The sequence below is a fragment of the Pectinophora gossypiella genome, chromosome 1 (assembly GCF_024362695.1).
Source record: "Pectinophora gossypiella chromosome 1, ilPecGoss1.1, whole genome shotgun sequence".
NCBI lineage: Eukaryota > Metazoa > Arthropoda > Insecta > Lepidoptera > Gelechiidae > Pectinophora > Pectinophora gossypiella.
Window position 1 is genome coordinate 2,977,481 of NC_065404.1, and position 23,175 is coordinate 3,000,655.

The 23,175-nt window shown below is 40.9% G+C and overlaps 1 protein-coding gene across 1 annotated transcript; it reads right to left on the reverse strand.

Annotated features, from left to right (window-relative positions):
* Positions 1-1,363: 1,363 nt before the first annotated feature.
* On the reverse strand, positions 1,364-22,995 carry LOC126379564 (uncharacterized). Its single transcript, XM_050028403.1, has 21 exons — positions 22,861-22,995; positions 22,525-22,775; positions 22,188-22,288; positions 21,684-21,878; positions 21,119-21,283; positions 15,613-15,822; positions 14,701-15,101; positions 14,116-14,310; positions 13,562-13,695; positions 12,575-12,719; positions 11,887-12,033; positions 11,207-11,473; positions 10,383-10,607; positions 9,130-9,309; positions 8,596-8,728; positions 8,076-8,167; positions 7,639-7,775; positions 6,426-6,583; positions 4,343-4,476; positions 3,288-3,386; positions 1,364-2,069 (listed from the first exon to the last, which is right to left on the reverse strand). Exons 1-21 carry the CDS (start codon positions 22,891-22,893, stop codon positions 1,932-1,934), a joined length of 3,540 nt encoding a protein of 1,179 aa, XP_049884360.1. The 5' UTR covers positions 22,894-22,995; the 3' UTR covers positions 1,364-1,931.
* Between the last annotated feature and the right edge of the window lie 180 nt (positions 22,996-23,175).

Genomic DNA, 23,175 nt, shown 5'->3' on the forward strand with positions numbered 1-23,175 from the left:
ACCGGGTCCTCCTCTGTCCATGTGAAATTCTTTCAATCTATGTATCGTTACTAAGCCACAGGATAGTAAAATTAAAATTACCGTTTCAGTTTTGTTGTACTTCATTATTGTCGTCAATTCGTATGAAGAGGCCATGTAACGGATGTATTGCTGTATACGCGACCTAGTTTTCCAAGTTGGAGATACAATATGTTTGGTTTGTAAAAATAATGTTGTTCTCTTACGCTTTAAAGTCGTAAGGCCGAATGTTCTTTTAAAATCCAAACCCTATTAACTATTGTGTCCGGAAATCTCGTCCTTAGGAGGTTAAAAAGCAATGATAAGTATTAATATCGTTGTAAATGTTCAGTGGATAGTTTTGGATATAATGCTCGTAAAATAGCCTCTGAAACACAAAAGCTCGGGGCTGAAAATACAATATGCTGACCAAGCGACTCAAACCCGGTATAAATGTATTAAGTTTAGTTGAAATATTATAAACTAGCTTTTACACTTAAAATAAATGTTTGGGCTTTTGCTTTGTTTTCAGTTCGAGCTTAGTTTGATCTTACACCCGTATTATAAGACGTAAACTCAAACCTTCTTTGACGCCGTCCTCAGTAGAGGCGACCTTAAGGAAGACCTCGAACTCAACTCAAATTTATTGTATTATTATGTTGGCAGTATGATATGCTCGACCCCAGTGAGTAAAGCCCTCAAGTCGAGGACGTAAATGTCAACTTAAAGTGTCAATACGCTCAGCTGGGTTAAGCGATTCTTACACTGCCCCGCATGATGCAGTGTAGCACGTGGATGCGTGTTCTTCCGTTGCTTGTAAGTATCTCCGTTTGTATAGAAAACACGCACGGTCTAACACACAGAAAATGCATCCACACGCGTTCATGCGGATCACGCGCATACAAGCGGAGAAACATGCACCCCGCGCGTAGGTGCGGGGCGAGACGCAAGGTATGGCACACCGAATCCCGCAGTGCCGCTCGTGATTTCGGAACGGCTTTGAATGAAATGAGAGCCGCCGTGCGTTAATCTACAAAATGCCCCTACGCGCGTGAGTGCGTAAAAAACACGCACGATGATGCAGATCTGCACTCCCGCAGGTATGCGCGTAGGTGCGTCGACACGCAACATGCAGTGTGAGAATCGCCTTAGAGTGACTGGAACATCTTAGAATACGGATGTTAGTGATTATATAATTTAAAAGCCTCAACTCTCGGCCATTGGTTCTCATAAATCGTTCCAGTATGTAGATTGAGTTTTTTAAATATTTTACTTCAAGTTAAAATGTGTGTGTCATAATTATTTTAGTTGTAAATAATAGTACTTGTAAAAAAAATCGATGTTTTTACATTTAAGAGACAGAAAATAAATTGTTATTGTTAAAAACGTTTATTTTTCTACATCTTAGCCTTTATAATTATATTAAGTAAATCTTAATTTCGATCCTATATATATTTTTAGAATAATATAAGGGTTAGCACATACTAACAACGGCGTGACTCTGAATAGTCCGATATAAGTATCGGTATAAAAAACAAAAATCTTTTATTTTTTTGCTTGGACACCAGTAAAAATACCTGATAGGTAACATGATATGGGCATGCACCCACCAACAAAAACTGTAACGAATATTCCTTGGTCACCTATTTATAAAAAAAAATCTCTGCTTTATATAGGAAATCAATACCATAATGTTACGGTTTTACTTTTTTAGAGGACGATTTAAACGACATTTCTTATTAGTTTGTGATCTTGTAGTATTCGATGAAGATATGGAGCGGGAAATATACGTGCAAAATTAATTAATTTTGAATTTGGAAGGTCCCGCATAAAGCGGTGAACGTACGTGCACGTTCGCCCCTTGCGTCCGGCATATAATAAAATTTTCCTTATGCGAAATGAACTATCGCACATGCTCCATTATCACGTCGCGTCTACAGTTGTTCGAAGTCTGGCTGCGGCGGCGGCTCCTGCGGCAGCGGCTCGAAATCCCCGAGCGTGTACTGCGGCTCCTCGTGGCGCGGCGTCGCCAGCGGCCGGTCGTACGCGTCCTTCAGCAACTCTTGCTCGTTCTGACAAACAAATGTACAGTGAGTGTCAGAATGGTGATGTAATTTTCTACAATAAAACCTCGATTTTCTTTCGATGAGGATAAAAACTAGAAGCCCTAATGTAAGCGGCAGCACTATTGCACTAAACAGGAATATAAATATAAAAAGGAATACAAAATGTAGAACAACGTGGAGCTTATCCCGTCTGAAGGATGAGTTACGAAAAAGAAAAGCCGTTTTCTAAGTTTTCTTCTTCCGATCTTTAGGGAATAAATATAACACTATGAATTTACAGTTAAACGCTGCGCAAAGGGTTATAGTGTATAAATATAACCAAAACAATGTTTCGTTACTCAAATTGCAAAGGGGAACTGTCAAAATTCAAAAATACTCAACAGTAGCGACACCTGATGGAAAAATACGCAGTTTTTAGGTAATTCTAATCCGGGTAAAAAATTATATCACACATTTCTACCTGGATTAAAACGATATAGATAAGCTATTATCTATTGCGAGGTTTAATCTCATCCTAATATGATTTTTAAAAAGGTGCTTTCGTGTTTTTTCATACAGCAACACGGGCTTCCGCGGACCGGAGGGGAGTAAGTTAGTTGCCAATACAACATTTTCTGCCACTTTTTGCGGGGGAGGGTGTGACACCTCATTTTACGGTTGTACCAATTGTCGATAAAATCAAAGTGACTATCGATAAATTCGAAAATTCTTTTAGGGAAATTAGTTTTTATAGAACCTGTCCCGGGGATATACATTATATAGGTTCGCAGAGGAGGACGCCTGCGTATGTCTACTCTCTTCCATGTTGCTCTTTGTGGTTTTCAGTATAAAGAGACGATATGTATGTATATAACAGCCTCCGTGGTCTAGTGGTTAGAGCGTTAGGCTCACGATCTGGAGGTCCGGGTTCGATTCCCAATGGGAACATTGTAGAAATAAGTGATTTAAAGAAATAAGTGTGAGACTGTCCTTTGTTTGGTAAGGACTTTTCAGACTTGAATCACCTGATTGTCTGAAAAAGTAAGATGATTCCGTGCTTCGGAGGGCACGTTAAGCCGTTGATCCCGGCTATTCGCCGTAAAAACACCTCTACCAACCCGCATTGGAGCAGCGTGGTGGAGTATGCTCCATACCCCCTCCGGTTGATTGAAGGGAGGCCTGTGCCCAGCAGTGTTATGTTTTATGTTATGTATGTGTGTATGGTTGTGGTGTGGTCTGTGTTACCTGGTCAGGCTGCAGCACGGAGGGCGGCGCGAGGTCATCGAGCGACAGCTGCGTGTTGAGCACCGACGGCGGCGCGTAGTCCGGCATTGACTCCACCGGCTAAGAACAGTACACCATTATTACAAATATCATATTAGAAATATCGAAACACCTGGCAAGTTTAGTTTTCATGAGGATTATCAGAAAAATAAATACTTGTCATTTTACAGTAGGTGTTCCAAATTTAAAGTTTAATCAAACTGCTTCCTTTTGTTAAACAAACTTTGTCTTGCCTGTTGTTATCATAATAAAGCTACAATTAGGGCATTTATACCTACACCGAGCCGACGGATTGTAGTAACATAACATAATAAGCTCTCGACTATATCGCAACTGGGGTAGTCAGAGGTACATATATCGCGAGATGAACTAAATACCCACCTACACGCCACTTTCTATTAGACCGTGATAGGTAGTGAGCCGTATCGCCGTCTATAATGGTCGAGTCAACTGTGCTAGTGAAAAGTGCACGTAATATAAATTAATAACACATTGGTTCAAGCAAGTAAACAAGTTCGGTAGCGAGATTTGCCGCAGATGACATTAACTACTTGGCCGGACAAATGGGGAGCGCTGAAGGCTCTCACCCGGTAGGTGGTAAGAACCAGCGCTCCCTTGTTTGAGAAAGAAACTGAAAACGTGTTGATGTATGTGTATAGTTCCCGGTAGTGTTGCCCGATAATCGACTGTATATCGATTAATAAACCGATTATTGACTATCTGACAATTATTAGATTATAATCGATATAATTGTAGAATTTCCAATATCGATAGTATCGATTTAATACCCGTACCCTTAGGATTTAAAAGTTCCAAATACCTATTTATATTTTTGTGTAACTTTGGTTTTCTTAGTGATTAATAAATTCGAGTAAACCCATTTGCTTATTTCTTATTTCATCAATCCACTTTCTTCATCATCATCATTCTTCTTTTTCATCTTCTTAAATTTTTAAACATTACAATAGGCATATCGATATTTACAGGAAAATAATCGAATAATTGGCAACACTTACCGGTTCGCAGGGCGGCGCGTCTTCGGGTGGTTTGTACTCCTCATGCGGCTTGACGGTGTTGGCGCGAGCCTCCTCCTCGCTCGGGTACGCTGACTTGTGGTCGCACACCAGCAGGTGGGACAGCATATCCGTGCCTGCAGGATACACACCTCATATTACTACATTTGCTTCCACCGGACAAATACAGAAATGAGAGTATTACCAGGCTACGTTCATCAAAAGCAATTAAACGACCTCCGTGGTCCAGTTGTTGAGCGCTGGGCTCACGATCCGGAGGTCCCGGGTTCGATTCCCGGTGGGGACATATCACAAAAATTACTTCGTGGTCCCTAGTTTGGTTAGGACATTACTGGCTGATCACCAGATTGTCCGAAAGTAAGATGATCCGTGCTTCGGAAGGCACGTTAAGCCGTTGGTCTCGGTTACTACTTACCGATGTAAGTAAGTAGTCGTTACATGAGCCATGTTAGGGACCTTTGGCGGCTCAATAGTAACCTTGACACCAGGGTTGATGAGATTGGTACTTCACCTCACAACCCACACGATAGAAAAAGACCAAAAGCAATATAGATGGCGTTGTTTTATTTATTTTATTTTATTCGGGGAGCTTACAGCATTATTTGTACAGCTTTAACGTGATAATTACCTATTTTCTCATTACTCGGGTACATAGTTATTTCAAAATAAAATGTAATGATAAAATCATATCTTATAATACTTAATTGTTACTTGACAGACAGAGGGATTGTGTCCTCTAACATGATTGACTAATATTATGGGCGATAGGCTGATCCCTTATCACCATAAGGTTCATCATATCCAGCTTACGACATCGTATCAACAGCTGCAAGTTGTCTTTGATTACTTGTGGCTCTGCCCACCCCATTAGGGATTACGGGCGTGAGTTTATGTATGTTACTTGACATTTGGATCACATTATGTATAGAATTATGTCGCAGAATCATAATGGGTGGAAGATGCAATTGTGCCTGGGTGTAATAAAAAGGGTCATCATTATACCAAAAAACAGAGATATAATAATATGACTGTTATTTATGAAATTAGAAGATTAAACGAAGGAGGGTCGTTCTTCTTTTTTATCGACAATAAAAAGACATTTTCCCAATTAATCGGACTTAACATCTTAAAAATTATAACGGCAATAAATATTTTAAAACATCATATAAAGATCTGTCTGTAGAGGACTATTTAGTGGTTCTCTTTATCTTGGTAACATACTTTTCTTTGCAGGCGTATTCCAAAAAATATTGTGACAGAGTGGCCCTTTTCATCGGAGACAGCATTTCAATATACCACTCTGTCACAAAATTTTGTGAAAAACAATGAAGCTACGTTAATAACTAATTGAGGAACCGATTAGTATTTTGCTTGTATTTTGAGTATAATAAGATAACTATATTTTTGGACAATGGAAACATGAAATAAAATTCTAAAACATAACTTATCAAAAGCAGAACGTAAGACAGATCATTGTCGATAAAAAAGAAGAACGACCCAGGAAAATCTGTACAGCGCCATCTATATTGTTTTTGAGGAACGTAGCTTGAAAAGTCCTCATTAAAAAGACATGCGCGAACTTTAGCTAAGGGTATATTAGATAAAGGGTTATGTCAGATAAGTTGAACCTTGTGAAAGATCTGGAAAATGTCTTTCGGGGTCGGCATCGGAGAGTTGGAGAGTGGGCTTGACGGCTAGCGAGATGATTAGCCATGTGGTGTAGAGTAATAGAATGTGTGTTACCAGTAAATATACTCTTATCTATACGTAGTTCGCAGAAACAATGCCGTGATGTTATTTCTTACACATACACAAACTCACGCCTATTTCCCACCGTGGCAAGCAGACTATGGACAAGCTCTTTCGCATTCTCCACATTCAATTCAATAAACAATATTAATGAATGTTGGTAAAACATTAATTGAATTATTATGTTCATTTCTAAAGTTATTTTTTATATAATAAAAAAACAGGCGAGGAGTGGATGTAACACTATACATGTCTGCCTACCCCTCCGGGGCACAGGCGTGATGCTATCTTATGTTATCTGACAAGTAGTGCTGACCAATATGCGTGGAGTAGTCGCAGACGCAGTGGGTGGTGTAGGGCGCGGGCCGCGGCGCGTCCTCGAGCGAGTGCGGGCCGGCGCAGTAGCCGCTGTGGCGCAGCAGCGCGCGGTAGCACGTGCACACGTACGGACACTTGCTGCACGCCGTCACGCCGCTGAGACACACACACACACACCGCTCATGCATACAATACTATAGTTAGGGCATCAATCTCGGAACCCAAGTTCCGATATTTCAATTGACTAATTTCCTAGGTCAAAGATAAATTATGAAATTCTGATTACCAAATAAAGACAGATCTGAAGAAAACGTTATCAGAAATCAGAATCATTTATTCAACGTAATTGTCATGGATAAACTTGTTGAAGGTCAATGTAACATTTTTGATTTTTCGTCATATCGCAAGGTGTTATGGCTGAGGAGAAGAAATGTCAAGAAACTGCAACAGCAACACATCGTTTATCTTTTTTCTATTTTACTTATTTGTGTATTGTAATAAAGAAAAATGATAAAATAAGTGTGACGTTTTGTCACGTTTTTCTATGTCACAGGTTGCTTTTTCATACAAATTCCATAGTAATTTCGTGTTTTGACGTTTAGTAAAAAGTAAATGATTTGACTACTTGGAAACTACCCTATTCCGATATTGAGTGAGCCAACATCGTAACATCCAAATTAGTTAATTCTGTATTTAAATTTTCAATAAAACTTGTAAGCGCGCCCGTATTAATACAGCTATTAAGTATAATTCTCAGTTATGATGTTAGGTAACCTAAAAATCTTTGTTTCTGAGATAACCCAACTTAACCAACCAATACCATAATGGTGTTAGTGTTCAGGGACTTGATATCAAGTGGTATCCCGTCGAGAAATTCTTGAAAATGTTAGTATTTTTTTTCCATACTTTTGCGACGGAAAATTCCACTTGATATCAACTCAGAATCATGGTCTGAATCATCCCTCAAAGTTATCGTTACGATGTCACTAACATCCTGTATAATATAGATAGAGAGATAAAATACTTTATTGAGCACAACGGACACAAAATACAGAGATAAGGACAGGCAGCTTTAGTGCTCGTTTATGTAATTTTAAATAATTTAAATGTAAGCCATGTGAAGATAACTACATACTACTACTAGACAAAGGTCAGGATTCAGGGTCAAAACCCACTCGAGAGAAGACTAGCCAGTGTAAATGAATACTCACAGGAAATGCTTGTCGCTCTCCAGCGGGGTGTCGCACTCTCGGCACAGCTGACCGTCAGGAACAACTAGAGTCAGGTCTTCGAACGTCTGGCTGATCGTGTGGCTGGTCGAGTCTTTCACTGGCGGACGGGCTTTGTTCTGTAGTCACGAGGATTTTATAATTAAAAAAAATGTAGACAGGGTGTTAGTGACACCGTATCGAATACTGAGGGGGATAAATCAGCTCAGCTCACGATTCTGAGATAATATCAAGTAGAATCTTCCATCACAAAAAAGTATGGAATTGAAATTGAAACTATTGATATTAACTCAGATGCATGAGCTGAATCACCCCTAAAGTTTTTATTACGATGTCACTAACACCACAAATTTATGCAAAGGATCACATAATGACCACTCGGATTTAGGCATTTAGGTGATGAAGAAGAATCAGCTAACCTTGGGTTTGTTGATCAAATGTTCTTCAGAACAGAGCGGGGTGGCGTTCTCAACAGAGTGATGGTCGCGCACTTGGTGCTCCTTCAGTTGACCTGTAAGGATATTATAGTTCAGAGAATTTACATTATTGGCAATTTTAGGCAGAAACAACCATTCAAAATTTTACACTGACCAATAACCCGACAGAATTAAGTTAACAGCACACTTCAAACGGGTTGCAAATCGGCGAGATACTGCAGCTATTTAAAAAAAAAGGGGGATAGGTAAACCAAACTCAGACGGTGGGGCGCATAGAGTTGCCGTTCTATACGTAGTATTATTCCTTATTCTATGATATAACTTAAAATAAAATTAGGAGGTGTCTACTGGAATCCGGGCCATTGTAGTCTGTGCTTTAGTCGAAGTGATTGTAAGCCGCTTATATAAAGGGCAGCGCGCGCGGATTGTCTGTCTTGCTTGCACTTATGCAGTAAGGCGGCGCACGAAAAGAATGTCATTTTTGTTGGAAGTGTGGTCTTACCTAGATGCACAAATTTGAGCACGCATCTTGAGCAGCGCACCTCCAAGTCCTTGTTCTGGTGTTCGCGGAGATGGTCCAGGAACAGCGCCACGTTGGCAGACAGCTCATAACCATCCGCGTAAACTTGTATCACCTGACAAATAGAATCACAGGTCATAGAAACAAGGGAGATATTCACTAAAAAAACACGAGTCCGCATGTCGTCTGCTACCTCACGTTGGCGCGTGAAGCGGCCACGCCGAGATATTTCTGACTAGACCGCTACATCGATTCACCCCGGTGGTAACACACGCGCTAGTTCTGACTAGAAGAGATATTAATAGCGCAAGCGGTCAGAATATAATGGAAGTCAAATTCCAAAGAAGATATGACATAGAAATGGAGACGTCGAAGAACATCTGTTCCTCTTCCTAGATACCAGCTACTACACCAATCTATAAGTATTTCCTTCTAAAAGTCCAGAAAAATCCACAGGAAGGCTGTCAATAGGGCAATCAACACACTGAAATGCAAATAACACAAAATAAACCATACCTTAAGACAATGCGGGCAGAGCACAGCATCGTGGTTGGCGTGTGCAGTAGTGAAGTGCTTGAGGAGCGCGCTGTGTGCGGAGGCGCGGTAGTCGCAGGCACCGCACGCGTACGGCAGCTCCAGCGGAGCGTGCGCCCGCTGCATGTGGCCCGCGAGGGTCAGCACAGCGGCGTAGCGGACCTGGGGTAACGCAGTACATAACATAAGCATCACGCCTGCATCGCCGAAGGAGTAGGCAGAGGTGTATAGTATATACACCCACTCCTCACCAGCTGTGTTTAGATCCCAAAATGGGTTGACCCCATTGCCACTGACTGGCAAATCTTACACAAATGCTGGAAATTATGATCCAAAAATGAATTCAAACTCATAAAGTCGCACTCAGTGGTTTAGAACGCAAACCGGGATTCGAACCAGGGCCACTCTGAGGTAAGTCACGCGTTCATCGAATGCGAAAGATATTCGTATCGATCCCGATAATTGTGTTTCTTCAAATACTTCCTGACGAGTGTGATTTCCTAATCCGCCGAAAAGGAAAAGGGCAGAAAAACAATAGCCTGATACTGGTGCTAATTCCTGTAAATACCATCTAATTTTATTTTAAGTTATATCTGTCATTTTCTTATCCGCCGAAAAGGAACGGGACGGGTAATCGACAAGCATAAAATTTATGGAACACACGTCAATTTTAAGCACAAATCTAAACCAACCGTCTAAAAATTTTACATCCGTCAATAACCCGCCACAGTTAAGTAGACGGCACGTCAAACGGATTGCATACCAGCGACGTACCTTTTGATTCGCCCGGGTTATTCATTCATTCACTCATTCTTCCTAAAATTAAGAGCTGTGAATCATCCGTCCCTTTCCTTTTCGACGGTTATGAAAATGACGGATATAACTTAAAATTAGGCGGTGTCTGCAGGAATCGGGGCCAGTGTCAGGTATGGCTTATGTAACACAGTAAGAGACTGTTCTTTCAGTAGATGATAGAGATAACTGTTCAATAATGACATCTTATTTAATAACATTAAGCTATTAAGCTTACTTGTTCTATTTCTTTTCTTTGTATTTTCCTTTTGTCTGTTCGGTTGTGTACAAATATTTAAATAACAAATCCTCTACCAACCCGTAGTGGAGCAGCGTGGAGGAGAAAGCTCCATACCCCCTCCGGTAGATTGAAGAGAGGCCTGTGCCCAGCAGTGGGACGTATATAGGCTGTTTGTGTTATGTTGAATAGTAAAAAAACTCACCTCGCAAATAAGACAAGCGTAAGTAAATACTTCCGGGGACTTGGTGTCGCTGGGGTGATGCTGCTTCAAGTGCGCGGTGAGGGCCTCGTGTGTGGAGAAGCGGGTCAGGCAGCAGTCGCAGATGGCGGGCGGGTCGCACGCGTCGTCCGGCGCCGGCGACACGTGCGCGAACATGTGGCGCATCAGCTCGCAGTTATTGTTGATCTCCGTGTGGCAGATCGGGCACTGGGGGCAGATTTATGAGTCTTAATACTTGAAAAATAGGGGTGATAAAGCGGCGTAAAATCGGCCGAGAATTAGGCCCACCAGGGTTATTTTGTCGTCAACTCGATAAAAGAGGAAGAATTTACAAAGTATTTACATTATAAAGGATTTTGAACTTAGATCACATGATCCAGTTAACAGTTGTCTCGGTAACTGAACCTGTACCCTATCTATATATCGGACCTATGGTAAATATGTCAGGATGGAAGCAAATAAAATTCGATAGTATCTGCTTACCCCGGACGCAAATAGGCGAGAGTTTATGTATATGTAGATAGAATTTTGAATATATCAAGTAGCTTCAGGATTCTAGGATCCCATAGTATCCACTCCTACAGGTACAAGATTAATTGGTATTGACATTCAGTCATAAAGAATAACTCTCCGCACCGCACCAATTCGTATCGGGATCCGACGTCAGCCCCTCTGGGATTTGCCCAGAGTAAGCGTATTGTGTCTAGCTTGCTTTTACGTGGTAGCCGCCACGCGATAGGAATGCGATTTTTGTATGGAATTTCCAGGGTGGGGCGCACTGTAAATTATCAAAATGTAGAACTCACATCCACAGCAATCGCGACGCGCTTATGCTCGCCGTTGCCTCCGATTTGGCCGAAGTAGTACTTCTCCATGGACACAGTTTCCTCGGGCCGCATTTCCTTCTTGATGTTCTTGAGAGGTATGTCATCCAAGTCGTCGTCAATGTACGTGGTGGTGCGGGGCGTCTTGCGTCGCACGCGCGGCGCCGGGCTGTCGCTCGCACGACGGTCCTTGTCCTTCTCTTTGGTCTTCTCTTGCTTGATCTTGGAACGCCGAAGGGCTAGCGGCAACTGGAATAAATGTTCGGAATCAGTGATGTGGAACCAATTTGAAAACATTCTCGGGAACGACATACTACTGGTTAGAATAGTATATGATCAGAGAATACTCGGAAGCTTTTGAAATGTGGTGCTGGAGGTGGATGGAGAGAATAAGTTGGACAGAAAGTGTTAATCAGGAAGTGCTAGAAAGAGTAAGAGATAGGACGCATATTGAGAGTTATCCAGGACAGAAGAGACAAGATGGTTGGACACATAATAAGACACGAAAAATTAATTAAAACATCATAGAAGGGAAAATAGAAGGAAAGAGAGGAAGGGCAAGAGCAAAGACCTTACATGGAACAAATTAAAGAGAAGGCGAACATCCCGCTTGACACAACCTACACGATAGAAGAAGATAAAAAGTACAGAATCCTACTTACTTCTTCGTCATCGTCGTCTGGGACGTAGGTGGTCTTCTCCTTCTTCTTGCGCGGCGGCGGCGCTGGTTCCGGAGAAGGTTCCTTGCGCTTGCGCCCGCGCTTGGCGCGAGCTGTCTCTACCACCTCCTCTGCCACTCGATCTTTTTTCTGAGTAAAAGAAAAATACATTTATATACATCTCAAAAAGTAAATAATTTACAAGCCACCAAAAGCTTAGTGAGCCGCCAAAGGCATGACATGGCTCATGTAACGAAAACTTGCTTACAAACTTACTTGCTTGCTTCAAGTAATAGGACCAACGGCTTAACGTGCCTTCCGCAGCACGGATAATTTTACTTTCGGACAAAGGTGATCAGCTTGTAATGTGGAGAAGTGATTTTTGTGATCTGTCCCCACCGAGATTGGAAGCCGGGACCTCCGAATCGTAAGCCCAACGCACAACCACTGGACCACAGAGGCCGTGCATTACCCAACAGTAATGCAGTAAGTAGTGGTCTGTCTCTTTTTTCATTCAAAATTGTATTATGTTCTTTTAATATTTGAAAACATTAGTATGTCGAATAAATATTTTTTCTTTCTTTCTTTTCAGTGATCCTTCACGCAATCTACCCTTATATACCGAAAACACCCCCGGCAACAAAGGATAATCCTGTATTGTGTTTTATTGAAATACAATTGTATTATTTACCTTAGAAGGATATTTCCAGTTCTTGAATGGATTGGCGGCGATCTTGTTGAGGCGTATGGTGATGGGATCCTTCGCGTCTAGCTTCGTCTGCTCGGATATGTGGGCAACAATGTTGTCGAACGCTTGTCCGGGCGAAACGCCGAACCTAGAATATGCACAAAAGCTCATGATTATATCCCAATTGGGGTAGCCAGTGTATCTATCACAAGATTAAAGAAGTACCCACACCTCAGCAAGCTTTCTGTTAGACAGACGTGATAGGACGATAATATCCGAATTGGGTAGTTTCCTACGCCAAAGATAAACTCTGATTCTGATTACTAAATAAAACAGATTAATAATAAGTACGACATTTTGTCACGTTTTTCTATGACGTCACAGGTTACTTTTTCATTGTAATTTCGTATTTTGACGTTCAGTAAAAAGTAACCGATTTGATTAGTTGGAAACTACCTTATCGGGGTAGGCAGGCACATCCATCGCAAGATGAAATAAGTACCCACACCTCACCAAGGTTTCTGTTAGACCAATGTGATAGGTGGTGAGCCATATCGCTGTCTATAAATGAAACAAAAACTAATAATATACTAACAGCTTATCTGTAAATATCGACGCCCAAATGACGTAATATACAATCATGACGACCCGAAAACTCTAGCCGAGGATCACGCCTAACTGGGCATCTTCAAGCATGTTGTCTTAAGTTTTTGAACCGGATAAGAGCTATACGGTTCCTATTTGTCCGGCCAAATAGTTAATGCCATCTGAGGCAAGCCAATAAGTCACGAAAAAAAAGATACCGAAACAATATGTTTTGTCTCGTGTATATTATATGCGTCACAGATATGAATTGAAAAGCGAGTAATTTTGTACAAGCAAGGATAAGCATTTTCAAAGGATGTAAAACATTGGAGTTTAAAAAACTAGTAACTAGTAGTAGTAGTCAGTCTATCGATTATTATAAGGAGATACAAATAAAGCACACACCTCTCTCTCCATACTAGTTCGTCCAAGAACTGTTGAATGATTTGCCTTGAGAGCAATGACAACGTGTTCTGGAACATTCTCGGCACGATCCTTCTCAAATACTCCATAATATTTGCGTTGCTGTGTCTTGCGGGCTAGTTGGAAAGAGTATGAAATAACAAATTAGATTATTTTTATAAAACAGACTTTCCAGGATTAATTACGATGACCCTATGTCGTTCATATCCCACCAGGTCGTATGAAGCGTTTTATTTTGTTTGTAATACGAACGGCTAAGGTTTGGAATTCTCTGCCCGCGAATCTGTTTCCCGTTAAGTGCAACCTGGGCCTCTTCAATGCAAAAGTGGATAGGTACTTTCTGGGTAAGCATGTTCCATCCTCGACCACATTGTCACTTACCATTAGGCGATGATTTATCATGCATTAAAAAAGGACGAAGTTCAAGAAGGTCATCAGTAAGTCCCCCCCCCCCCCCCCTCCCCCATTGTCTGGGAAAAAGTCGTGAGTTCATGTATGTAGTATCTTAATAACAAATCTACTAATGTTCTATTTACCTGATCAGAATGAGAAGAGGATTGGTGCACATTCTTAAAGCCCATAGACACTAGAGTGCCTTTATCCACAGTTAGATCGGTGAGGATGACGGACGATGGGTGCACCCAGTTCGTGAGTGGTTCTAGAATCTTCTGGAACCGCTTCTTGTAGTTCTTCTCGTGCTCGCCCAGAGGTTCCACGGCGCGGAGGCGTATCTAAACGATAATGTTTATAATTGAGCTTTTAGTTTGTTTAAAAATATAAGGACGAGTTTAAAACTATGGGGGAATCAAAACTAGGGCTTATCTCTTATTCTAAAGCTCTTAATGCATCATAAAGTGATTGACTATATTGACAGAAGCCTCTCGTGGCTCTATGCGAGTCTCAGCGCTCCCCATTTTGTCTGGTCAACTAGTGAATGTCAATAAGACACGTCCAAAAATAAGCGATAGCTCAGTTATATAAAACCGCGATACCTGATATCAATGAGGAAGTAACGAACATAAACTTGAGTAGCTCATTAACATTTTCATGATTCAGTTCAAAACTGGATAATAAACAGATAACTATGAACAAAATATAACAGCATTTATCAAGCAACTTACCAATTTCTCGATTGGATCCAGCACACCCAACACTTCAACTTTGACTTGTCTCTGTGTGCCGTCATGGCTGGTGGTACCCAGTGAAATCACCCCCACTTCTACTTTCTTCCCCGCACCCCCCAGAAGGCCCATATGCTGATGTATAGCAGACGTACACACAGCCCTTAGCCAGGTAAACAGACTTTTCACATATAAATTGTCAACTTTAACCCATTGCACTACATTCTGGACGTTAGTTTGGCAAGCCCAGTGGTAGATGAGTTTGAGGAGTACGCTGGGAGGGAAGGTCGCGCCTTCGAAGATCGAGCTGGAGAATACGGAGACGAATCTAGTGGGACAACACTCGGATATCCACACGTAGCCGCCCGAGTACGGGAACTTTGATACGTCAGAGTACATGCCTGCAATAACCAACGAATCTTGGTTACCAATACATTAATAATGTAGGTACATACATACAATTAAACAATGATTTCTACAAATAGAAGGCTTACACTTACACTATTTTATGTTTATGTGAATGCCGCGTAACTACAGATTGATTACATGAAAATATGATCAATAACTATGTCAATTATTCGATATTACACCTCAATGGGACCCAGTAAATTTTGAATACTTGGTGACAGTACTTTTACTAATCATTTTTACATTTATGATATCCTCTCCTGCCCACGCAGCACGGGTTGCCGTGCTATATCGAGGGTCTTGACAAATAGCGATACGACGTCTATTTACGTATGAAGGTATCGACATAATTCTTGGTTGTCGCACAGAACCTGCTGATATTTTGTCCTTTTTCTATTACGCATTTTACAGGATGGAAATTCAAATTTTCATAAGAATGTGACATGCTCAAGGATATCTCACATATTTTTTAAATCAAGAATCCATTCGTAAAGACAAACTTACCCAATTTAAGTTTGTTCCCGGAATGCACAGCACACCACTGCTCGGAGCGTACCAGCCCTTGCTGTATGAGCCACTCGGTGAACTTCATGGGCGTGTGCATGAGGACGGACTTCACCTTGCTGTCGAGCGCGGACCGGTCCGCCGGCGGCGGCGCGTCCTTGGCCCGCAGGTACGGTCGAGCCACCACCACCAGGGAGGGGAATGTCTTGCCTGCAAATGTAGCATCAGATTGTTGTAGTTCCAGTGGGTTTAAACTTTAAACATCTTCTTCTTATCATGTGGGTTGTGAGGTGGAATACCAACCTCATCAACCCTGGTGTCAGGGTTATTACTGAGCCGCCACAGGCCCCTGACATGGCTCATGTAATGACTACATACTTACATCAGTAAGTAGTAACCGGGACAAACAGCTTAACGTGCCTTCCGAAGCACGGATAATCTTACTTTCGGACAATAAGGTGATCAGCTTGTAATGTCCTAACCAAACCCGGGACCACAAAGTGATTTTTGTGATATGTCCCCACCGGGATTCGAACTTTAAATATACTTTAGGTTGTTTTCTTCTCTCGTGTGGGTTGTAAATTTCAAGGTTTCTATTGAGCCATCACAGGGTCCTGATATGGCTCATGTAACAATACTACGTACTTGTGCCGCGCCCTTACCGGGTCCATGTTGATACGAACACATTATCGCAATAAAACATTTTTATTCTATTCTACTTAGATAAATAGTACCTCATCAAGCTCATCTTACTTTCGGGCAATAGGATGATCAGCCCATCCCAATTATCTTATCCCAAAGTGATTTTTGGGATAAAGTAATTTAGGTTGTAAAAATGTTTATGCTAGATGATACTAATGTGACTTCAAAAGGTGGATATGGGAAGCAATTGCAATGCAGTTCAATCAGCATATAATTTTTTTTTTTTTTTTTTTTTTTTTTCCCATGTTATCTGCCATCAGTCGCTAGACTATTATCAGATTTGTTCTGTTATTTTCACTGTTTTGAACTATACAGCCAGCACTGCATTGTCCATTAGTCTGTAAGTACATTCGCACGTTTCAGTCTTTTTATGTCCCAAGAGGATAGGAGGGAGTTGGCTAAAGGATTAGGATGGTGGACCAAGTGTTCCTTGTGTACTGCTTTACGCTGCTGTGCTTCTTCAGCGACAGTAGGCATTTCTAGGTAGCTGTGCAATTCATCCATTCTGGTGAACCAGGGTGAATTGCAAATTGTTTTAAATATGTTATTTTGTACACGTTGGATGCGTTGAATGTTGCTTTTGCTAGCAGTTGACCAAATTTCTATACCGTACAACCAGATAGGTTTTAGGATAGCACAGTAAATCATGACTTTGTTGCGAAGCGACAAGGTTGACTGTCTGCCAAGCAGCCAAAGCAAGTTCCGGAAACGGTTGTTAATGGTGTTTCTTTTATGAGTGATATGTTCACTCCAGGTCAGCCGTCGGTCGAGGTGGAATCCCAAGTATTTTACGCAGTTTGTCCGAGGGAGTGGTTCGTGGCCTAACTTCACTAGTGGACAGTCACCTCTGCGGAGAGCGAATGTTATGTGGTGAGACTTAGAAGCACTAGCTTTAATTTTCCATTTTTTCAACCAAGCGGCGGTGGCATCCAGTTGGTTTTGGAGGTAATAGGAAGCTGTGCTTTTGTCTGGGTCGGTGCAGAGAAATGCCGCGTCGTCGGCGAATGTTGCAATGGTTACCCGAGGAGACTGCGGTAAGTCACATGTGAAAATGTTGTAGAGTAGAGGCCCTAGGACTGATCCTTGGGGCACCCCTGCGAGGCATTTATGGAGTCGTGATGTTGCATCTCCCTGTCTCACATAAAATATGCGGTTCATCAAATATGATTTCAATATGGGAAACACTGAATGAGGTAAAAGAGTCCTTATCTTGTACAACAGACCCTTGTGCCAAACACGATCGAAAGCCTGTTGTACATCCAGGAATGCAGCTGAGCAGTACTCTTTCTTCTCAAAGCATTGTCGAATTTTCTGATAGACACGGTGAACCTGTTCTATAGTAGAGTGCCGCTGCCTAAATCCAAACTGGTGGTTTGGGATGATCGGAGAGTCTTCCATGAGTACTTTCAGTCTCGACACGAACACTTTTTCCCACAGCTTTGATAGTACAGGTGTAAGACTAATAGGCCGATATGAAGCAGTTTCGTGAACTGGTTTTCCATCTTTATGGATCATGATAATCTCCGATACTTTCCAGAGCGCTGGGTAGTATCCCACTCTAAGCGTGGCATTGAGGAGAGTAGCAATAAAAACAAGACATTTCCTGGAGAGTTCTTTTAGTACCGTGGGAGTTATAAGGTCGAACCCTGGCGCCTTATTGGTTTTCATTTCAGATATTATCCCAGCTAGCTCTTTTGGTGAGACTGGTTTAAGGGGCAGACATAGCTGAAGATCTTGAGCAAGCACATCGTCTATTTCAACGTCCGAGTTATCGCCCTCAGTTGCATTTGGCTTGAAGACCGATGCCAGGTGGGTGGCAAAGGCCTCTGATTTTTCAGAGTCAGTTCTAGCATAGGTTGAACCAACTTTAAGCGGAGGGAATGATTGCTGTGGACATTTTTCGGATTTTGTGGCCTTCCACAGTGAATATTTGCCATTTCCGTTCAGTGACAACTGATTAATATGGGCTTTTGCTGTTTCATTTGCGGTTTCTTGAAGCAATTCCTTCAATTCCTTTATGGCGCGGTTAAGAGCTGTTTTGTCGTCAGGGTGGTGACTTTGCTGCCAGTTTCTTCTTAGTCTTCTTTTTTCTGATATTTTTCTTCTAACTTCTGAGGGTACATTGGATTTGGATGGGTTAGATGCGTTATATATTGGAGTATTAGTCCACAATGCGATTTGAATAAGATTAGTTAGGCAAACGCAGGCGTCATCTATTTCAGGCTCAGATTTTAGAGAAATGTTTAGGTTGAGATGTTTGTCGAGATAGTCACGAAAGGATGGCCAGTCTGTTCTTTTGTTGTATAAGCTCTCGCGAATGGGAGAACGATAAATGATTGATGATGAAATGCACAAGATGACGGGTGTGTGGTCTGATGAGCCATCTAGGCTTGGCTCGATGGACGTGTACATGTGGCAGATATGTTTTGTTACAAAAAAGTCGACTAAATCTGGTTTTCTTTCTGGATCTGTTGGCCAGTAGGTGGGACTGCCAGATGATATAGGTAGTAAACGATTTTTTTCCATTCAAGATTTCAGAGCTCGGCCTCTTGTTGTAGTGATACGTGATCCCCAGTATGTATTCTTCGCGTTCCAGTCGCCTCCTGCTACGAAGCGGTTGCCGAGTGTATCAAAGAAATCCGAGAAAGCAGACTCAGTTATTTTGTGCTTTGGCGGGCAGTAAACAGCTGAGACATTAAAAGCAGCGGCTCGTTCCTCCACTCTAACTGTTGTAGCTTGGATGTGATCAGTTATGTATGATTCCAAGAGATGATGTTTAATGTTTTTCTTGATTATTATTGCAGAGCCAGCATGCGCTGTTCCATCTGGGTGAGGAGTGAGATAGACACAGAATCCAGTGATACGGACGCAGTTCGCCTTGGTAACATGTGATTCTGATATAAGTACAATGTCCAAATTGTTGTTAATTATAACTGATTCAAGTTCCAGTATATTGGGGGTAAGTCCGTTGATGTTCCACGCGGCAATACGTAGAGTAGTCATTTTACTAGTTTACTGACGAGAGTTGTTATAAGTCCCAAAAGGGTACCTATTTGTTGGATTAAGAGGTCTATTTTTTGACTTTGTTGTATGAGGACATCTTGCAAGTTGGTAATATTTAATTTCTGTTGGGATTGGTTTTGGTTGTCGTTCGGAGGTTCTTGTTTGCCTGAGAGTGCGTCAGAATAGGACTTATTCAGTTTCTTAGGAGGTTCGTTTTGGTTGATTTGCAAATTGTTGTTGTTTTTATTTTTGTTAATGAGATCTTGGGTCTCAGAGTAGGTATTAAGTTTTGCACTAGCAGTAGGTTTATTCCTTTGTTGAGAGCGACTGATAGACTTTCTATTGGTGATTTGTTTGTACACTTCGCAGCCCTTGTAGTTAGCCGGGTGGTCACAGCCACAGAGAGCGCATTTTGCAGGGGTGTTCCGATCCTTCTTGGCACAATCAGAAGTTTTGTGTTCTTCACCGCACTTAACACACCTATATGGTCTCATGCAATTATTTTTTGAGTGACCATATTGTTGACAACGTTGACATTGAACTATTGTCCTAGACTTGTGAGCGTCTTCGATTTTAATTGCTTGGTGAAATATGTATTTTATATTCTTTACTGCCTTGTTATTTGTGCTAGGTTCTAGGTTGACGAAGAACGTGGAAGTGGGAGTTTTATTGGGTCCGTAACGGGCGTTTATTACCTCGCCACGTACTTTGTTGCCTGAAGCTTCAATCTCTTCTATGATAGCTGAGTGTGGGGTAGTGTAGTGAAGGTTTTTAATTACTATTCTATAGCATTTAGAATCCTTTCTCGTGAAGGTGTGTCCAATAAGGCCTTTCTCTCTGATCAGGCAGATAACTTTTTTGTATTCCTCGGTGGAATTTATAAGAATTCGAAGAAGATTTTTATTCACGATCCTTAGCTTGAAGCTATTCTTGTCTGTGACTGTTTCTAGGCACTTAGACAGTTCATTGACGTCTTCAATACCGTATAGAATAATTGGAGGAGGTTTGCTAGTGGGTTTTAGCAGGGTGTTTTCATCTTGATCCAGGAGTAGCCCATCAAAGCGATTAGACGTTTGAGTCACATTCGGTTGAGTAGACGGTGAGACTGGAGAAGAGTTTGCTCCCATTTTGCGTTTCTTACTGAGTGGTCGTTGCCATGGAGGTGGTTGCTTTTCTTCATCGTCGCTACTTATTACAACATCGTTCGAGGCTAACTGACTGGCGTTTGTCTCGGTTGGAAGATTATCTAGTAGCTGAGGATTTGTTTTCTTTTCAAAGAAACTAGGATGAAAAATTTGTTGTGTGTAAACTTTTTGACAGTTTCCTTCGCTATTTGCCGATGTTTCACTCATTTTTATCCTTTTGGTAGGAATTTGGTTATTATGGCAACACAGGAGGTGTCACTTGACTGACGTTTGTCATAGTGACAATGATAGGTTCAGAGAAAAGAGGGTGGGTGGAAAGGAATAGAAATAATAATGAATATTTTTGTGGGTAGTTAATTAAAAGTTTAGCTGAGCACTGCGCAGATTTTGAGATTTTATCGAATTTCGCACGCGTAACACTGGGATAACACTAGTACACTTGCACTTCGATTAGTTCTACACTTTATACACAAAATCTCGTGAGGTTATACACTTTTACTCTAGAAAACTCTTATTGACGCGGAGCGCCATCCAAGTATGTACAAGGTTTTGACAGCATATAAATACGCTAATGAAATAAAGTCATGAAATGATGAATTTTAATATTAGATCAGTCTAATATAACTCAAAACTCTTAGGAAACCAAGTGCACTGACCTTGAAGCTTGCTGAATGAGACTTCCCGAGAGTCAGCAACATTCTTATTGCCATCTTCCTTGGTGAGGTCGACGACTGCGGTGGTTTTAGTCGCGCTGCCGGTCAGTAGGCCGCCGATCGCAGTGGCTTCCGATGGACGCACATTCGTCACCACACTGTGAACATCTGAGGAATAAATGTATACATTAAAATATATGATGGTGGTAACTTCAAGAAATGAAAACAAAATCGTTTCTACAACATAATTATCATAGAAAAACTTTATGAAGGTATTTTTTTTAATCTACGTCATTTCACAAGGTGTTGTGGCTGAGGAGAAGAAATGACAAGAAACTGCAACAGCAATCTTTTAAATCAATATAGGTAGACATTACAAGTTATTTAATAACTAGAGGAACACATTTAATACCAAGCATTTATATCATTTAGGCGATCATTAATCTGATAATAAGCTTTTTTTATATAAAGTATACTTGACATGAGAAAATGTATACAAACCCCAAAAAAAGATGAATTAACAACCTATCATTAGTTAAGCAATTTTGAAGACATAAATTACACTCACTAGAAGGAGCAAGAGTTTTGTCCTTAGTCTTGGTGGTCTCTTTCTCTTTCTTTTCATCTTTCTCTTTTTCTTTTTCTTTCTCTTTGTTTTTGTCCTTCTTCTTCTTCTTGTGACGTGGCTCAGGCGTGCGGATGCGTTCAGGAGACGGCGAGTAGTCACGGTCTGCTCCGCGATCTTTGTTTCTTTTAGGTCGGCCTGTAAGAAAATAAAATAATACTTGTATACTTCTATGTTGACCACTCTAAACCGGCAAGCATGCATGAAGACTTTGATGAGAGTGGAAAAAGTGTAAATTCTGTGGTTCCCTAGGTCTTTGCCTACCCTAACAGAAAATAGGCGGGATTTTATATACATAAGACATATTTACATAGTCATACGACTAGATAAAAAGCTTTGAATGCATTCATCTTGGTCATGAGAAAAACATAACATAACTGTAGTTCTTTATATTCTTACTAACAAATACAAAAGCAATAAAAAACAAGTTAGTAGGCAAAGAAATACCTTTCTTTCCACTTTTAGATTCCTTAGAAATGGAAAGGGAGCGTGACCGTGATCTGATGATATCAGCACTCTGCCGTTCTAGGTCTTTCAACACTGGTTGTCTAAAAAAGAGCATAAAATAAAGGAAGTAATTAAACAGATTACCAAAACTAGTTAGCAGTTGGAAAGAAGCTAGTAAATTGAAAATGTCTGTTGATTGAATATGTGTTACATTTATCTACTAATAAATGCTGAGCTCTACTTCTAGATCAAATATCTAAGTATCTTTTTGGGTTAGACACCTATGCAAAAGTATGGTAAATGGCATTTCATATTTGATTTTAAACTGATTACTCACTTCCCAAGTAGCTGATAGGCAGTGAATTGGTCACCGTTGTACACAATCTCACCACCAGTACTCTTCACCATTTCATCTAGCTTATTCTGAATACTTTTGTATTCATCATCAGCATTTTTATATGCTTGGAGTTGGACTTCTGATAACTCCTCCTCCCAACATTCCAGCTCCAAAGTGGGCACGTCAGGCCCGAAGTAGGTCCTCTTATACAAATCAGCTTCGATAATCTCGGCTTGAGGAGGAATTACCTCCTGAAAAGGCGAAGAGAAACATGATCATAAAGGTTATCGGCGTTTGTTATTCTACTAGACAAACTATGTTTACAACATTACAAACCTCAGTGTCCGATTTAGCCTTTTTCAGTTTCATTTTAATATTCGTTATTCACTTATTTTCTAACACATTGAAATATAACAACTATTAGGAATAAACTAATCGAGACGAAACAACGCCAAAACAACGGCAGCCATATATGCATTCTGCGTTTATTTATTATGTTTAAAGTCATGTTTAATAGAAGTAAAATATGAAATGTATAGCGCTGTTTCTGTCTTTCATTTCACAAACTTCAACATGCTGTGTAAAAAAAAAATCCAGCACGAAGTTTTTTTTTTACCTAGTGATTGCGTGATCTTGTTTTATTCGCTGACG

What these genes read in the sequence shown, in the direction of transcription:
- LOC126379564 (XM_050028403.1), bottom strand. Translation starts at nt 22,893, where the DNA reads ATGAAACTGAAAAAGGCTAAATCGGACACTGAG. An exon ending in GAACTAGTATGGAGAGAGAG is followed by an intron (nt 12,720 to 13,561) that starts GTGTGTGCTTTA and finishes TGCATATTCTAG; the next exon opens with GTTCGGCGTTTCGCCCGGAC. An exon ending in ACTGGAAATATCCTTCTAAG is followed by an intron (nt 12,034 to 12,574) that starts GTAAATAATACA and finishes TCTTTTACTCAG; the next exon opens with AAAAAAGATCGAGTGGCAGA.